Raw genomic sequence first — 18,967 nt, 5'->3', positions numbered from 1 at the left:
AACTGTGGGCTTCATTTAGCGGGATTTCTCGTGCCTCTCCCTTTGGCACACACAAGCGGTCTTTGAACCAAAGGGTTCCCCTTTCATCTATTCTGAGATCTGAGGGTTGTTCTTTGTTAGCCTTTTTTGCAAGTCTCATTGTCTCTGCATCCAAGCGTTGAGCTTTGCGAATGTAGTCTTCTAGCAGGGGTTTAACTTCTATACTACCTTTCTCCCCCAAGAACGTATTTAGTTGAGCAGACTCCTTTTTCCAGTCTTCCAGAAAATTTGTTGGCTTTTTCCCGAAAGGCTTCCGGTGGAGGGCACCGGCCACCACGTTTGCCTTTTCGGGGTGGTAATGTACTTCAATGTCAGATCAGCTCCAGCCATCTTCGCTGACAGAGGTTGAGGTCTGGCTAGGTGAAGATGTATTTTAGACTTTTATGGTATGTGAACACATTACACTTGTTCCCGATCAAGTAATGTATCCATATCTTGAGAACATGCACTATAGCTGCTAATTCCAAATCGTGGGTTGGATAATTCTGCTTATGTGGCTTGAATAGTCGTGATGCATACGCGATGACTTTCTCATTTTGCATTAGTACACATCCCAAGCCTTGCCTTGATGCATCACAGAAGATAACAAAACCCTAGTGGATATCTGGCAATGTCAGCATTGGTGAGGTTGTAAGCTTATTCTTTATGTCTTGAAAACTTTCTTCACATTTCTGGGTCCAAACAAACTTGTTGTCTTTCTTGAGGAGTTCTACCAATGGTTTGGCAATGCTGGAGAATCCCTTGATAAAGCGGCGGTAATATCCTGCCATTCCCAAGAAGCTTCGGATTTCACTAATGTTGGTGGGCTACTTCCATTTGGACACTACTTCTACCTTTGATGGATCCACCTCTATCCCTTCTACAGTCAAGATATGCCCGAGGAAAGTTATCTTCTCTAACCAAAACTCGCATTTACTAAACTTGGCATAGAGTTGATGTACCCTGAGTGTCCCAAGGACAATCCTGAGATGGTGTTCGTGATCTTCCTAACTCTTGGAGTAGATGAGGATGTCGTCAAGACTACGATAAACTTATCCAACTCTTCCATGAATACCTTGTTCATGAGGTTCATGAATAAGGTGGGTGCATTGGTTAGGACAAAGGGCATTACTGTAAACTCATACTGGTCATATCAGGTAACGAAAGTCGTCTTCTGAATGTCTGCTTTCTTGATTCTTAACTGATGGTATCCTGATCTCAGATCAATCTTCGAGAAATACTTGGCCCATTGAAGTTGGTCGAAAAGGTCATCAATCTGAGGTAACTGATACTTGTTCTTGATTGTGAATCCGTTTAAGGATCGGTAATCAATACACATTCTCATGCTTCCATCTCTTTTGGTGACAAACAAGAATGGGGCTCCCCAAGGTGATGAGCTGGGACGAATGAACCCTTTTTGCTGAAGCTCTGCGATATGAATTTTTAATTCTGCCAATTTTGTAGGTGCCATGCGGTATGGCCTCTTTGCAATTGGTGTTGTGCCTGGAAGGAGGTCGATGTAGAATTCTACTTCTCTTTCTGGAGGCATTCCTGGCAATTCTTCTGGAAAGACATCCATGAATTCCTCTACCACGGATATGTTTTCTGTTGCTAGACTGAACATCATCGGGTCTTGGGCTGGTGGTTGAGCTTTACATGAAACTGACTTTTCCTGGTGATCGGTGAGAAGGACGGTCTTATCTGCACAGCCTATGATGCCATTGTGCCGGGACAACCAATCCATTCCTAGGATTACATCAATTTTGTGGGATGGTATTACGACTAAGTCTGCTAAGAATACTACCCCACTTAAAAGAACTCTAACTTGGGAGCACCTGAGGTGGCACAGAAGGTCTGACCCTGGGGTTCGAGTGATCAGAGGGACTTCTAATGGTGTAGTGGGAATGCCATGCCTTTCCACAAAACTAGTGGTGATGAAAGAATGAGATGCTCCAGAATCAAAAGGTACTGCGGCAGGGGTAAATTCAACTAGGAACACACGGAGTACTACTCCAGGGGCCTGCTGAGTTTCCTGAGCGTCAACGTGGTTCACTCGATCCCTGTTGTGGAACTGTGGCTTGCTTATTCGACTGTTGGAGGAGGGTGCCTTGGAAGTGGGTGCTGTGACATTCTTGGGGCCATTCACCGAGTTGGACTAGGCAAGTGCGGTCGGCTTCAAATGTGGACAATTGTTCTCGAAGTGACCGGGGTCACCACAGTGCCAACAAGCATTGGCTGGAGGTTGACTGCTTGCAACAGACTGAGTGAGGAAGGAACTCTGACCAGACTAGTTGAAACGCGGCGGAGCAGGTCCTGCTGGCTTAATGAAATTTGACCCTTTGGGAGGGAACCCAAAAGAAGCTGAGGAAATCTTGGCTAGCAAGGATAGTTTTGAGCTCTGGCCTTAACCCTTTTAGGAAATGGGTCATCTTCTTGACTTCTGAACTGACATCATCTGGTGCATAGCGAGCAAGCTCTGTGAATTTATGGATGTATTCACTAACAGATCGTCCTCCTTGAGTCAGGTCTCGAACTTCCTCTTCCTTAAGCTAAATGATTCCTAAGGGCACATGATGCTCATGGAAAGCAGCCTCAAATTCTGCCCAGGTGGCATTTCTCATAGCAGCACTGAAGGTGTCCCACCAAGATAAAGCCATCCCAAAGAGTTGGTGGGTAGCCAGGTGAACACATTGACCTTCAGGGCATCCAATGGCTTCTAGCTTCCTCTTTACTATGTGCAGCCAATCATCAGCATCGAGTGGGTTGCTAGATCCAACAAACGTGGGAGGCTTGAGCCTTAGAAATTCTCCCATCCTGTCCTGCGGTCTTCCTCCATTCGGGTGCTGATTCTTGAGGCTTTTGGTGAGGACTTCAATGATTCGAGTTTGGTTGGCTAGAACATGGGCTAGATCTAGTGGCATTTCTAGAGGTGTAGGGAGGTGTGTCTCACTCTCCCCCCCCCCCCCCCCGTCCTCGCCTTCGATGCCTAGGAGGATCCTTGCTCCAATTTCTGAGGCGGTAAGCGTGGTTCTATCCGAGGCCATCTGCCAGAGGGGAGAAAAGATCACTACTATGCATATGTTATTTTATTCAACAAACCAGTTCATTACAAGCATGACAACAACCATAGATTACACTACGCATGAGCGTCTCCTACTAAAGTGTCCCCAAACTTCTTGAGAATCTTATTAAGGCTAGCTAGAGACACTTCCTTGACATCGGAAAGGTTTTCTATCCCTAGGGAAGGCAATGCTGGCGCGGACTCCTCCCTCGGGCCAGTCTAGCATCCTTGGCTTTTGAAACACTTCTAGATCTTCTTGACTGGGGCGAACCTCTTCAGTTTCCTAGCATAGTCCATCTTTAGGGTCCTGTATGCCTCACGAGTGTTGGCTTCCTCGCTTTCTGCCAACTCGAGACTGTTTTGGAGGGCTGCATTTTCTTCCTTCAATTCCTTGATCTATTGCTCTAGGCTTTTCACCCAAGAGTTTAGGTGGGTGCAATGGGAGAAAAGGTCATCAAATTGGTGTTAAGGGTGTGGAGATATCCGGCCATGTAGAACACAGTGGGATCATCCTCATTATGCTCTCTCCCTGACAAAGCTTGGAGTCTTTTCCTCCAAGCAGGGTTATTTTTGTTGCTGGGTGGGAAATAGCGAAGGGGTGTCTCAGTGACTTCCTTGCTGTTGTTTTAGCATAGCTGGTGGAGGGCTTTTAGGGCAGCATTTTGGCATGTGTCTGGGAAGTGGTGGCCAGTAGCGATGATCTGGAAAGGTGGGTGCTTTGGGTAGCTTCGACTTTCCCCTAGGTATACTTCCATGGAGCACTTCTCAACTCCATTTTCACGGTATTCCTTCCAGACATACTCTGGCTTATTACAAACTCCCACGTGAAGCGCACAACTTCGAAGAAGATAAAGGAATCCTTCCACCTCCGAGCAATAGGATGTTTTAAGGACAAAGATGTCCTCCATCTGGTAGCAAGAGAAGAAGAGTTGTTAATATTGGGGGAAAGAAGGGAAGATTATTTTAAGAGGTTAAGATGTTTTTCTTTTGAGGAAAGCTTTTTAGGTCAGGGCTACAATCTACGACCAGTCCTATGGCTCTGATGCCACCTGAAGCCTCTCGATCCTTTGGGACTCAAATGTGATACAATTACTAGTCCCAGGAGGCTAGTGAACACATTCATTTCATTAGATAGTACAGAGTCTTACAAAATAGTTATTACAATACCAAAAGCAAGCTCTAGCGAGCTTGGGATAGTAGCGGAGCGAGATAAAACTGGTCCGAGCCACAGGCAGACTAGGTGCAGACACAACCCCCTTTTCTAGTCGAACATAGTAGAAAGGAAGTCTTCGGTAGCTAAAAACATAAATAAAGCTGGGTGAATACTTACGTATTCCACAAGCCCATCCAAACCCGTAAAGAGAGAGGGACCTATGCAGTACATGCTTGATATGGTGGAGTTGTAGTCACTCTTTATTTTTTGAGAAAGGCGATATTTGATGTTTTTACCCAGAAAAAGAATGAAGTAGCACTTTTCATACTCAACCACCATTGAGCTTCCTGCTCCCATGGCCTCATCTTTAACTCCAAAAGTACTCACACATTCCCCTTTTCTTAAGATAAAAACACTGATTTTCATACCACACTAGACTCGTCCATACCAGTGGACACGGACTATTTGAATAGGTTTCAACTCTGCGCAGAGGGGTACATTTTACCCACTAGTCTGGCTCTGCGATCTCACTGCCATGAGATCTGACACCAAAGCTCTTTCCTTCCTTGCACGACCTTACCTTAGCGATTATACCGGGAGGAACAAGGACACCTCCATGCCCAAACCAGGACAAAACATTCCCCTCCTTATCCTCCCAGTGCTCCCCAGCCATCATAATCCTGGGGTTTGGACCGTGCAAGTTTAGATCGAGTGATTGCCCATACAGTTTCGAGTGGTTGTACTTGTCATGAGTACAGATAGTGAAGGATGACAAATCGGTCCTTAGATAAGGGGGACAATCCTTCATGCTCACACCTAACCCGGCTGAGCCATCACCTTGAGGCCCTCCCAAACAAGGGAGTCCCTAATCATCCCACTCAAATGGTGATAAGGGTGATAACCATTCATCATACACATTTTTGTAGCAAAAAGGTATTCTTGAATGCAGGCTATCACTCGACTCACAATGCATAAAAACCATCCCATATCCCAACTTAGGTAGTGGTAAAAAGAATAGGTAATTTATGCATCAAGGGTAGAATGAACTTATCTTCGTCGAAGCTCTCTTGGCACGAAAGTTCAACTTCTGGGAGGTCGGGCTCCTGCCCTTCTTCCGGAGCTATGGGTTCCGGAAAGTCGGACCCCTCTTCGTCTTGCAAAAATAGGCAATAAACAATACATCAAACATTGCTTGCTAAGTAAAGTGTGTCAAGTTCCTAATCATCATTTTTGTGACTTATAAAGTGTTTGGATCATTTTTGGTGCATAAAATATCAACATATAAAAATATGTGTGAAAAAGGGGAAGGAAAAAGGAAAAAGATAAATGATTCTCGGTTAAACGGGCCGAGGGGGATTTCGGCCCAAGCCGAGCGTGGGCGCGCACGGCCACGCAGGCGAGCCAGCCCAGCACGACCCCCAAAGACGAAGCACGGCGTGGGCGGGCGCGGGGACGACGCCGTGAGCACGGGCCCACGTGCTAGTGAGAGGGAGGGGAAGACGGCGTCAGGGGGGCGAACCGTCCGACCGAGGAGGAAAATCGATCGCCGGCGGGTTCGACGGTAGTTCCCCGTCGGTGGCCCGGTTCCCGTGGTCGTGGCGGTTTGTTAGCACGAGCAGGGTAGGGGTCACGGTGGTGAGGTGGATTTCACCGGTGGCAGTCTCGAAGAGGCCGACCATGGCGAAGTGGGGGAGCTCTCGCGACGGTGAGGTCACTGGTGAGGCCTTGGGGTGTTATAGGGGGTGGGATGCGGTGTTCTGTGTTCGTGGTGATGTGGTGAAGTTAGTGAGCTAGCTTAATTTGACACTAGGCTTCTGGAGAGGGGAGAGGGGGAGCTCAACGGAGCGAAGGGAGGCGGCAGCGCTAGCTCAATTGAGCCTAGGGAGGGAGAGGGAGAGTGGTCGAGGTCGGTGCGAGGAGAAAGGGAGCTCGGGGAGGCCTTTTTATAGGCGCCCGAGGGAGGGGAGCGGCTGAGGCTGGCTGGCGCCGGTGAGGTGCACATCGGCGGCGGTAATGGAGCACAACACCATGGACAGGATGGCTCGAAGAGGTGTCGTGTGAGGGTGCGAGCATAGTGGGCGGGGGACGAAACGGTGCCTAACTTCACTGGCACAGAAGTAATGGCAGGGCGAGGGAAGGACGGCGGCCAGCAGTGATCACGTCGTTGCCGTGCGCGGTGAGAGAAGGGGGGAGGGAGAGCGGCTGACTGGTGGGGCCTGACCGTCAGCGGGGCGCGAGCGCGAGGGAGCGAGAGAGATCGCGGCTAGCTAGTGGGGCTGAGTGGTCAGTGAGAGAGAGAGCACGGGCGGGTATGGCGCGCGCGGTGATGGGCCCGAAATTGAGCCGAGGGAGTGGGGGAGCTCGGGCGCGAGAGAGGGGGGCTGTGGGCATGGGCCGAAGTCAGCCCAGCCGAGGGAGAGGGTTTTTCTTTTTCTCTTTTTCTTTCCTTAATTCCTTTTTCTTTTATATGTAAATCTATATATATAATAGATTTTCTAGGTGTAAAAATGAAATGCTATGTGAGACTACATGTGTGAAGTGCTACTAGCAAACATGGTTTATGTATATGAGAAATGAAATGCTTATGAGGCTTAGGCTTTAAGAAAAATAAGGAGGGGTTAAAGAGTTTAGGGTTTCTAACCTTGGAGCCAAAACTGGGATGCTACACCATCTCGCTGATGTTCTTCTAAACTTAGTAGTGAGACATGTTTATGGCATATATTGGATGTTTGTGGACTCATTTATGTGAGTACTTGTTAGTGTTGTGAACTGTTTTGTGATACTTGTGACTTTGTGATCTTTGTGAAGAAACATGTGATCTTTGTGAGCTATGTCGTGTGTTTGATGTATGTTATGATTCTATGATATCTGTGACGATAAATGATATATCTTTTGTTTGTTTGGATGGAATACCAATAACAAATAAAAAAGGGGTATTCTGGTAACTTTGCCGAGTGCAACACTCGGCAAAGCCAAAGCGGTACTTTGTCGAGTGTCATGACAACTGCACTCGGCAAAGAAGGCACACCTGGGAACCGGTAAAACTTCTTTGCGGAGTGTAGTTGTCATGACACTCGACAAACTATCAACCTTTGTCGAGTGCCACCTAACGTAGTCGGCAAAGTAACTGACAAAGGGGCATACTAGTGCTCCCGTTGCCGAGAGCTAGTCCAGCCGACACTCGGCAAAGCCGGAGCCTTTGTTGAGTGCCTCCTAATACACTCGGCAAAGGAAATAGCAAAGGGGCCCACGTGGGCTTCTTTGTCGAGGGTCAGTACAGAAGACACTCTGTAAAGAGGGACCCTTTGTCGAGTGTCACGTTGGCACTCGGCAAAGTCTCCGTCATCGCCACCTGGCGTCATGACAACAACTTTTCTTTGGCGAGAACCAGGTGGCACTTGTCAAAGTCTTTGTCGGGTGCCCGACAAAAAGTACTCGGCAAAGAAGTCGTTGCCGATGTATAGCTCACCGAGACTTTTTTGCCGAGTGTCACACTCGGCAAAGACTTCGCCGAGTGTTTTTAGGCTTTGTCGAGTGCTTCATGCACTCGACAAAGCAGTTGTGTCCGGTAGTGTCTTTCAGTTCTCCTACTCATTTGCAAATTTAAAGTGGTTGGAAAATCATCGGGTTTGGTCTCAACGTGCAGACCACGTGCCAGACGTCCTTAATCGTGAGTCTATGCCACCATTATGCGATGCAGATCGTAGGGATGAGCCAGACAAGCTTGGGAGGATCAGTGAGGCCTGATGTTGTGTCATGAACTAAACTCATCATTCTAGTTCTACGCTTCTTGTAGCCCTCCAACGCGCACCTTGGCTCATTAGTCTCGTTAGCGTACATTATGTGTTAAGTCTAACGATTCCATTCAAAATAACAGATAAACAGGTATGAAAATAGAAAACCAGGTTGGAATACAAAACCCTAACCCTAATTAGGGTGAGGTTGATGTATTAATAACTGAATAGTACATGGACACGGATTGGGCCTAAGCCCATTACAGCAGAGACGACACACACGTTAGTCCAACACCTTCTGCCGTCACAATTCTAGAGCTTGTGGGTGATTGGAGTATGGTGATTACCCGTAGAGCTTGTGGGTGACTCGACTCGAGTGTTGTACACGACTGCGAGCGGTTCACCATGCTAGAGTGGGGAAGAACCATATCATAGTGATTACTTAGTCCTTGCACGGGCCAAGAGAGAGCTATACCCTTGCATGAGTGATCTAACGATGACTAGTGGAGAGTGTCTCTTTGATACATCTATAAAAATTGGAGTCGTCTTAATCCTTGTTTTTACTTTTCGAAATTACGTCTAAGCAATTTACTTTGTGTATTTACATTTCGAGTATTGCCATGATAGTGTAGGGTTTGGATTTAGTGCTCTTATCACTTTGTGAACACATTAGATACTTGGGTGAAGTTAGGCTTACACTTAGGATTTAGTTATTGCATAAAGTTTTAGAAAACGAGACAGACATGACAGACCCAACGTTGATAGAAACCCAGTCGGACCAGGATGGCATCCATCTTCAAGGCACAACACCTCGAAAAATTGGCCCTTTTCCGCTTCATGGAGTGCAGACATTCATAAGTTGCGACAAAATTACGGGCTAATAAGACGGCCTGAAACGAAAGTCGATTGCTCCTCCGAAACTATTTCCAGTAATATAATTTTTAACCTATTCCCTCTGGACCGGATACATTTATTAAAAACAATTTCTAAATCACATCACATAGGCTTGCCAAAATTGACCGCTCGCCTCAAGAGTAGCCACCTTCAGATCAGAACCATCAAAATCTTGTTGATACTCGCTAGTGCTTCCTCTACACGCAAAGTAATAAGTCGTGTCTCTGAAAAATATGAGGTAGAAATCCATCAAGGGCCCAAAGCCTTCGTCTAAAACATCTAGAATAAAGCCTCCTTAATCTCCCCAAGTTTGCAGACATCACCTTCGTTGGTACTGCGGACAGCCATGTGATTAGCCTACTAGCTAACCAACCATAGCAAATTTTTAGTTAGATCAACTACTAAACTAGCCATGTGTATCAAACATGTCCACAGCTGAAAGGCAATTCAACATAATGATTTTTTTATGATTCATGGTGTGAAATCATTATTAACACGAGATCACAGCGTTCCTGCACTGGCAATGTAACAGAATAAACTGGCACTGGCAATGTACAGAATAAACTGGCAACGTAGACCCTGTCAACGAAATTTTTAGCCACTAGGGTAGCAGCCTATGCCCTCTGAACCAAAAGGTAAATTGATTTGCAATTGCCAAACTAGCAGCTGCCCAATGGCCCCGATAAATGTTTATCAACATGAGACGACAAAGTTTCGGCACTGGCAATGTTTAACAGGAAAACTAGGTCAAAATAACCCCACTTCAAAAAAGTTGCAGTTCGCGACTTCTGCCCCAGCCCGAAATCCGTAAAAGAGCACTGCTCATCTTGTACCAGTGAAAAAATAAGCTTCAGATTGATACACTATAGTTATTTGACGGATGCTTTTACAGCTTTCTCTGCCGCATCATCAAGATCTTCTGCAGTGATCAAAGTCATTCCACTTTCCTGCAAGATAAATATACAAATACCGCTAATAAACATGTATGTTTTAAGACAACAAAACACAGCGTCAGAACATGTAAAAGAACCATGTGCCACTATCAACAGCTCTTACCTTAAGAATCCTTTTTCCTTGGTCTACATTGGTGCCTTCCAACCGAACAACAACAGGAACCTTCAGGTCAACCTGACAACATGTGGGAAAATTAACAATAATGATCTGTACAGGAAATACCTGAGATATGCATAGCACAGATCATAAAAAAAACATGATACTCATGGGGTGTTTGGTTTGACAAATGATGTGATCCATCAAGATACCAACTTCTCAGTTTTACTCAAATTTCTGGTTTGGGAAATGGAATGGATTGATACATCGTCACCTTATCCGTCACAAACACATGGCTAGCTTAATACTCTCTCAATTTCAAATTATAAGACGTTTTGGCTTCTCTAAGTGCATGGCTTTAATCATGTGTCTAGACATAGTGTATATCTGAAGCCATGTATCTAGAAAAGCCAAAACCTCGTATAATTTGGGATGGAGGGAGTAATAAGGAATGGTTTCACTTTCATCCACCAAAATTCATGGAATGACACCATGATGGACCATTCCATTCTAGGTGAGGTGATTCCTCGAACCAAACACCCCATTAATAAACATGCTGAAAATTGTTTGTGTTTGTGTTGTTCTAGTTTATTTTGGACTAAACTCTTTCTTCTTAATATAATGATGTGCAGTTCTCCTGAGCATTTGAGGAAAAAAACATGCTGAAAATGCTAAGGAAATGAAAAATAAAACAAGGGCCATGATGGTGAAGTGCCTCTAAATCCAATTAAAAATCAGACAACAAAAACATTGCAATATTATGAACACATTTTATTTAACACCAACCACTAGCAGAACGTACAGACAGGATGATAAAAAAACAGAACCAAACTAATCAAGAATCCATAGCGAGGAATACAAACAGCTCCAAAATGGACTTCATTTGGGGTATGTATATTTGTAGGGAAATTTGGATCCATACCATTAAAAGATCACCACTTTGGATCCATACCATTACTATCTCACTTACATGTGGGTCCACATGAGTCAATGACATGTGGGGTCCATGGTATATATCTAAAGTTTGGATCTTTTAATGGTATAGATCTAATTGTTCCATATTTGTATGTAGTGACCAAATTATTTTTGCAAGAAAACAATCTGCAATTGATCCGTCACAATATTACTGTTGAATATCAAGAGGCAGACAAACAAGGTTGAGATAAGTATCTCCTTTTACTATAAGTCGCTGATTTTTTAAGACAGAGACATGCAAATAAAATATGCAATTTCAACTAAAAATGTACCTGTTTAGCAGCATTAACAATTCCACTTGCTATCACGTCACATTTCATAATGCCCCCAAAAATGTTCACTAGAATTGCCTTCACTCTATCATCTGAAGTCAGTATCTTAAAAGCTTCCACAACCTGGATAGAATAAAAAATTTATAAGATATGCAGTGTCAGGCATATGCGGAAAGTAAGCTACAATGCCAAAATGGCATCAGGGTTTTAACATGGATCTCAAGGAATTCTATATCATTCAGGTGATAACAGATATTTGTAATGTACTCTGGACAGGAGAAGTTCAACGTTCAAATAGCGCCAAACTGGCATTCAATTTATACCTGCCCCTCTGATGCACTTCCACCAACATCAAGGAAATTGGCAGGCGTCCCACCATGCAACTTTATAATATCCATGGTCGCCATGGCCAATCCTGCTCCATTCACCATGCAACCAATCTCTCCATCAAGACCAATATAGTTCAAATCTGCTTTGGCAGCAGCGACCTGTACAGGTATTGGTTCCGATGCTGAGATTATATAACCAAAAAAAGTACTAGCTAAGAGGAAAGTTCTCATCACAATTCACAAATATGGTCTAAAAGGAAGAAAAAAGTGCAAAAACACATTAGAAGAAAACTTGGCACAAGGAGAATAAAAAATGGGAAAGATAAGCAATTCTATACCTCCCTGGGGTCTTCCTGAGTTGTATCACGAAGTGCAAATATTTCTTTCTGTCTAAATGCAGCATTATCATCAAAGTTCAACTTTGCATCAGCAGCAACAAGCTTGTTGTCAGCTGTCTCCGCCAGAGGATTTATCTACCCACATTAATCATCCAAATTATAGTACAAATGCACGGATAAGGTGTAATATAATAAAAGCATCAAAATGAGGACCATTTCTCCCTGCATACCTCCAGCAATGTGCAATCAGACTTGCAGAAAAGTTCATACAGTTTCTTAATCTGTTCTATAGAAGACTGCCTATCCGCTGACTTTAGAGCTAGACCATCAACAACTTTAGCTGCATCCTCGTCTGTTATTCCTTTAAATACATCAACAGGAACCTGACATTCCAATAAACTAAATTTCAACATAGGTAACACAATTTGGAGAGGTATCATGAAAATATGAAACACAAGAGAGCGGGGCCCAAAGTAATATTAGGGAACTTTACCTTGATAATCATATCAGGATACTTCTCCGCAAGATCTTCAATACTGGTTCCTCCCTTGCTGCAAGCAATAATGAGCTGAAATGGACAATAAGAAATGAGGATTAGAAAAAGAACTTGATAAAAAGTATCATCCATTTCAGAAAGGAGACTGACAATGCGCATTAAGTTACTTAGACTTCATTGATTCAGCCACCACAATCACTGACTAGTCAAAATTGAATAGAAAGGGATTTAATCCCCTTTGATCCCTTTGCAACCAAACAAGGCCTAATAGAAATTATAAAATGAACAGCAAAGTAAAGTAATATCTGAGATAAATGGCATACCGGACCAGCAGTTTTCCTATCAAGGGTGATGGCAAAATACATCTCATTAGTAAGAGACAGTTTCTCACACAAGTAGACCTGCCGAAGAGAATAGAGTATCAATCTCTCGAAATCTTCGATGCAAGGAAATATTGCACAATAAAAGTATGAGGTAATGACTTTCATACAGAATAATCATAAGAAGCAAAATTATGTAGAACTATTTCAATTGAAAAGCATTAAGATAGTCTTGCATGTTAAAAATAGTAAATAAATATAAATCTAACCATAAGGTTAAGGAGAAAGTCATAGAATGAGTGAATGACAGAAACAATCAGATATCATGTACACTAATTCCCTTTCCCTACAACAACTATGCATTCTTGGACATTTACACCGTCTAAAAGGTAGAAATTTTACTTCAGTTTTTTGACAATGCTAAAATAATAAGAATTACATATTGTAAAATTACTTTACATGAAAAATCTCGTAACATGGAAGTCATGTTGTCAATCTACCTACTTTATGTATTACTGGTCATAGTTAAACTTAAACTTTGATGGGAACGGAGAATGAAGAGAAAATGAATTACCTACTTTATGTAAAATTACCATATTTACTATTAGAGGGAGTACTTTTTTATGACAATGTGGTGCAATCCTGCTGTTACTGTTTCACATGAACATAAGAATGGAGAATGAAGAGAAAATGGATGCATGTGATACTTTGTGTTCTCATATAAGAGTACGAATTTCCTATTATTGACATACTAACTCAAGTACAGAAGGGTCAAAACTTGGTAAATGGAAGATGGAGAACCCGCACGACGGAGAACATTTGTAATGTTCTTAACAGCTCGACGTAAAGGAAAGTAATGGGTACAAACACAAACAGACCAAGAACGAAGAAATAGCATATCAAATTCTACAGAGAGTAAATGAACTAACAGGTAAACACACCAACAGACTGAGAGCAAACATGAAGCCAATCACGGTTCAAACAGAAACATATAATAAAAGCAAAAGATGGCCTCAATTAGTAAGTTCTAACCTTGCTCACAATCTTTCCCTCCGGACCAGTTTGTTTCGTTACCAGAATCTGGCCTAACATTTTACCTGCAGTATCAGTAGGACTCATCAGAGATTAAAATACATACCCGAAACATGACTGACTTGCATGAAACCAATCAACCAATCACAATGAATAAACAATCTTAAATTCTGGAATAAATGTGTGAACACAGAGATTTATCCACGTAGCAATATTCCTGATACAGATCCACCTAGTTAAACAAGAAAGTAATCATGCGCACTTCATCGTACAAGTAGAGTTTCATGGTAGCAAATTTCAGCACCCATCAATTCAAAATAAAATTAATGTATGAGAACAGAAATTAAGTATGTGCTTGTCCTTCCAGTTCATAGAAAGTAAAATTGGCCTTCTATGTTTTTTTATTTTTTGGCTTTAATCATAAACAAGGGAATGCAAATTGCAATGACAAATAAGTTTCATTATTGCAAATAGCAACAGTTGACGGGAAAGAAATCTAAGAAAATCTAGGAAGAACTGCTATAGTTTTTTTTTCCTTCATCAAATCACAGCATGCCAGCAATACATATTGAATTCAAGTAATTGCTATAGTACACTTACGTGCAATGCTTTCAGCTTCCTCAGCCTTAACAATATGGACACCTCCTTGCAGCCCACTTTTGAAAGTTCCCAGCCCTCGGCCACCAGCAAGGATTTGACTTTTAACAACTATCTGTAATGAGAACACCTTGACTATGAAACTGTGACTAAATTGCAATGAGCAAACTATATGTCTAATCTTAACTTAGATTACAAGCATACATGCTGCTTAGCTATATACGGAACCTTTTTCATAAGCATGCACAAATAAAAGGTCAGAAATATTGCACCCAGCATTTTCATAAAAAGCATGCATACATCATAAAGGTCAGAAATATTGCACATAGCATGGAGAAGAGTCGGTATGATAATGTTAGATATGACATGGAAGGTTGCATATAACTCCATTTGCAGCTAAGATAAATGTGACTGTTTATGCCAAATATAAAATACTGTTTATACCCACCAACTCAATAACCCATTGACCACTTAAAATACACCTAATTCCAGCACCCGTAAAAAAGAAAAATCAATCATAAATTGACCACCATACAACCACAACTCAGCATAAATTCTAAGTAAACTACATTCTTCTGGGTCTAGAATCACCGTGACTGTCACACCCAAGCCATGGACCAAGGTTATTAAAACTGTAAAACGTTGGAACGCTCATGGGTGAAATTTTGACTTTTAAACGTTTAAACTTTGTTTAAACGTAGTTTTAAACAACACAGGAAAAATACCAATACATCATAATTTCAGACAATAATATGAAGTTAAATACCAAAATAGAGAGGTTAGTGGCTTACCAAAACTTCACCCATGAGCTGGATTGAACCTCAAAAGTAACTAATAGACTGGGCCCAAAAGTAGCTAACGGTCTAAAATGCATAAAACACTGCGTTTTACAGTTTAGAACGCCAAAACGCTAAAACGTGGTTTCAACCTCTAATTAGAGTTTTGACGTTTAAACATCGTTTAAACGTAGTTTTAATAACACTGCCATGGACGACTGCATTTTGGATCACGAGGTGATAAGATGAACATAATGAGGGGTCGAATAACAGAAGATGAAGAAGTTGTGGCGTCATCACCTCTTTCTCACTGGGGAACATGTTCTTCAAGGCGTCATTGACCTCCTGTACGGACCCCGCCGCCGCACCCCTGGGTACGTTGATACCGTACTTCCCCATCAACTCCGCACCCTGCAGACCCAAACAATCCATCAGCCCCTGCCTCCAAACAGCACCAATAAATCAAAGTGAGAGATCTGGAAGCGCTGGACACCTGGTACTCGTGGATGTTGAGGCGGCGAAGCTGCTGGTGCTGCCATCTCCCGGCGACGGAGAGGGCGCGCGACGCAAGCTTGCCTAGCGATCCGCGAACCATGGCTGTGGTGACCTAGGCGGGGATGCTCCTCCGATCCGGTAACCCTACAAGCTTGGAAGACGCCTCTTTGCGATTTGTTATGTTGTTTCCCTTCCTTTTCACTCGATTTTCTCTCTCGTTTCCTTTCTTGCGGAAGGGACGAAGGGGGGCCGTGCGGGTGCGGCGGCGGGGTGCGGACCGGGCCCGGGGTAGACCAGACCAGTACACGTTGAACGGAGAATGGTTTCACTCAGAATGAAGTCATTCTCGATGGATACTAGCGGGTTACCCTACCTTGCGACGGCTCACAATAATAACCACATAAAGTATCCATCAAAAAGATCTCAAAGTTTTTTATTAATTGTCAAAGTTTTTTATTGATTGTCTCTTCTCTCCACATAATTTTTTTATTTGACTAAGCGAGTCGACATCGTGGTAAAGGAAAGGTCATGTAAACAGACAATGTCGAGCTATCGAATGGGTACCATAGGCAGCAAATCAGGGACCTCATCCCTCGCCTCCCCCACTTTCAAGGTTTTGTAGATTGGAAGAGGCAATCATACTTGTTCGTTGCCGGAGAAGGACACGACGAAGACATGGACATCTGGAGGCGATATAGGTAGTATACCACTAGATACATACACGAAGAGAGCACGCAAGCGGAGAATGAAGTTCATCCAGAGTAGCTGCAAACCGAGAGACACCTCACCAGACGTTAGTCCGAAAAGTGTCGGGGACCATAATTAGGGGTACCCCCAAGACTCCTAATCTCAGTTGGTAACACCCATCAGCACAAAGCTGCAAAGGCCTGATGGGCGCGATTAAGATCAAGGCTCAGTCCACTCAAGGGACACGTTCTCGCCTCGGCCGAGCCCAGCCTCGGGCAAAGGCAGCCGACCCCGGAGGATTCACGTCTCGCCCGAGGGCCCCCTCAAGCGACGGACACACCTTCGGCTCGCCCGAGGCCCAGTCTTCGCGGAGAAGCAACCTTGGCCAGATCGCCACGCCAACCGACCGTATCGCAGGAGCATTTAATGCAAGGATCACCTGACACCTTATCCTGACGCGCGCTATTCAGTCGACAGAGCCGAAGTGACCGTAGTCACTTCGCCGCTCCACTGACCGACCTGACAGGAATACAGCGCCGCCTGTCCTACTCCGACTGCCGTGCCACTCGCCAGAGTGAGGTCGACAGCGGCTAAGTCCAGCCTCGGGCACCATAGGAAGCTCCGCCTCGCCCGACTCCAGGGCTCGGGCTCAACCTCGACGCTGGACGACGGACTCCGCCTCGCCCGACCCCAGGGCTCGGACACAGCCTCGGCCTCGGAAGACGGTCTCCGCCTCGCCCGACCCAGGGCTCGGACTCAACCTCGACCTCGGAAGACAGACTCTGCCTCGCCCGACCCCAGGGCTCGGACTCGACCTCGACCTCGGAGGAGCCTCCGCCTCGCCCGACCTAGGGCTCGGACCGACCACGTCACAGGGGGGACCATCATTACCCTACCCCTAGCTAGCTCAGGCTACGGGGAACAAGACCGGCGTCCCATCTGGCTCGCCCCGGTAAACAAATAATGATGGCGCCCCGCGTGCTCCATGACGACGGTGGCTCTCAGCCCCTTATGGAAGCAAGGAGACGTCAGCAAGGATTCGACAGCCCCGACAGTTGTCCTTCCACAGGGCCCAAGCGCTCCTCCGACGGCCACGACATCACATGAACAGGGTGCCAAAACCTCTCCGACTGCCACGACGGCATGTACTTAGGGATCTAGCTCCTCTCTGCTAGACACGTTAGCACATTGCTACACCCCCCATTGTACACCTGGACCCTCTCCTTACGCCTATAAAAGGAAGGTCCAGGGCTCTCGTACGAGAGGGTTGGCCGCGCGGGAGAACGGGCTGACGCATAAGGCTCTCGCTCTCTCTCTCTCTCCCACGCGAACGCTTGTAACCCCCTACTGCAAGCGCATCCATCCGCCCTGGGCGCAGGACAACACGAAGGCCGCGGTTTCCCCTTACTGTTCTCCCCCCTTTGTGTCCCATCTCGCGCCGACCCATCTGGGCTGGGACACGCAGCGACAATTTACTCGTCGGTCCAGGGACCCCCCGGGGTCGAAACACCGACAGTTGGCGCGCTAGGTAGGGGCCTGCTGCGTGTTGACGAACAGCTTCCCGTCAAGCTCCAGATGGGTAGTCTCCAGCAACCTTTCCAACCCGAGACGATGCTCCGTTTCGGGAGTCTTGAGTTCATGTCCCTCGACGGCAGCTACGACATGATACTCCTTCCTTTGCCGCGCGACAGCGACAATGGCGGCCGTCAGCCCGCCCGCCAGCGGTGGAATCAACGACGTCTTCCCCACATGGCGGAAGAACAACATCCGGGTTTGTCCCGTCACCTCCCCCACCAACGGAGGAGGAGGCGAGGCAACCATGGCCAAGCAGGAGGCGGCACCTCATCGGCTGTCGAGCAAGTCGACGACGTCGGCGCCCCAGCGGGGGATACGTCGGGCTTAGACCTTGCGTCTGAGACGAAGACGAGCGTCGTTTCCCCGCTACACGCCAACCCCAAGCAGACGAACGACGCCAGCACGCTCACGAAGGACTTGCTGGGCGTCGCCCTCGTACCTGAGACAACGGTGCAGTCCGCCCCTGACGCGACTTCGTCACCGCCCGTCGACCAAGAGGTACCGACCGATTCCCATCTCGTGCCTTTTGGATTCAGCTTCGACCCACCAAGCGACCTCGCTTCGATGGAAGCCTTCATAGAGGCATGTACCAACCCTCCGAGGTACCATATGTGGTCGCCTTGGGACAGACTGACGGCCGTCTCGACCTACGGACCCTCGGGTTCTGAGGAAGACGACGAGCCCGACTTTTGTTGGGATTTCTCCAGGCTCGGTAACCCCAGTGCCATGCGGGACTTCATGACCGCATGCGACTACTGCCTCTCCGATTGTTCCGATGGTAGTCGCAGCTTCGGCGACGAGGACTGCGGCCCGAGTCGTGAATGTTTCCACGTCGATCTAGGGGGTCCCGGCGAAGGCAACCATCTTGGTATGCCGGAGAACGGCGATCCCCCTAGGCCTGCGCCTCGCGTTGACATCCTTCGGGAGCTAGCTGTGGTCCCAGTCCCTGCGGGGGGTCAGGACGCACAGCTCGAGCAAATTCGCGAGATGCAGGCCAGGCTCGACGAGGGAGCAGGAACACTTGAGCAGTTCCGGCGGAACATCGGCAAGAATGGGCAGACCAAGCTCCGGCCGGAGAAGCGCGTCATCTACCCCAGGGCATCCAGCACCGCATTGCCGACGACGTCAGGGCAAGGCCGCCACCGGCTTCCAGTGGGGTCGGCCA

The 18,967-nt window shown here is 45.9% G+C and overlaps 1 protein-coding gene across 1 annotated transcript; it reads right to left on the bottom strand.

The window, feature by feature from the left end:
* Positions 1-9,387: 9,387 nt before the first annotated feature.
* On the bottom strand, positions 9,388-15,795 carry LOC100284286 (succinyl-CoA ligase beta-chain). The gene is made up of 12 exons (NM_001157181.1): positions 15,539-15,795; positions 15,346-15,456; positions 14,273-14,384; positions 13,673-13,737; positions 12,644-12,721; positions 12,318-12,392; positions 12,055-12,207; positions 11,825-11,959; positions 11,481-11,645; positions 11,158-11,280; positions 9,917-9,988; positions 9,388-9,807 (listed from the first exon to the last, which is right to left on the bottom strand). The coding sequence occupies exons 1-12, from the start codon at positions 15,638-15,640 to the stop codon at positions 9,730-9,732; spliced, it is 1,269 nt and encodes a 422-aa protein (NP_001150653.1). The 5' UTR covers positions 15,641-15,795; the 3' UTR covers positions 9,388-9,729.
* Positions 15,796-18,967: the final 3,172 nt, after the last annotated feature.

The sequence above is a fragment of the Zea mays genome, chromosome 4, assembly GCF_902167145.1.
Source record: "Zea mays cultivar B73 chromosome 4, Zm-B73-REFERENCE-NAM-5.0, whole genome shotgun sequence".
Classification (NCBI taxonomy): Eukaryota; Viridiplantae; Streptophyta; class Magnoliopsida; order Poales; family Poaceae; genus Zea; species Zea mays.
Note: the sequence above shows the minus strand (reverse complement) of the source record. Positions and strands in the feature narration are given on the sequence as shown.

Excerpts from the sequence above, each read along its gene's own strand:
- LOC100284286 (NM_001157181.1), bottom strand. The coding sequence starts at position 15,640 with ATGGTTCGCGGATCGCTAGGCAAGCTTGCGTCGCGCGCCCTCTCCGTC. Across the intron at positions 12,722-13,672 it reads AGGGAAAGATTGTGAGCAAG|GTCTACTTGTGTGAGAAACT; the intron begins GTTAGAACTTAC and ends TCTCTTCGGCAG. Across the intron at positions 11,960-12,054 it reads CTGATTGCACATTGCTGGAG|ATAAATCCTCTGGCGGAGAC; the intron begins GTATGCAGGGAG and ends TAATGTGGGTAG.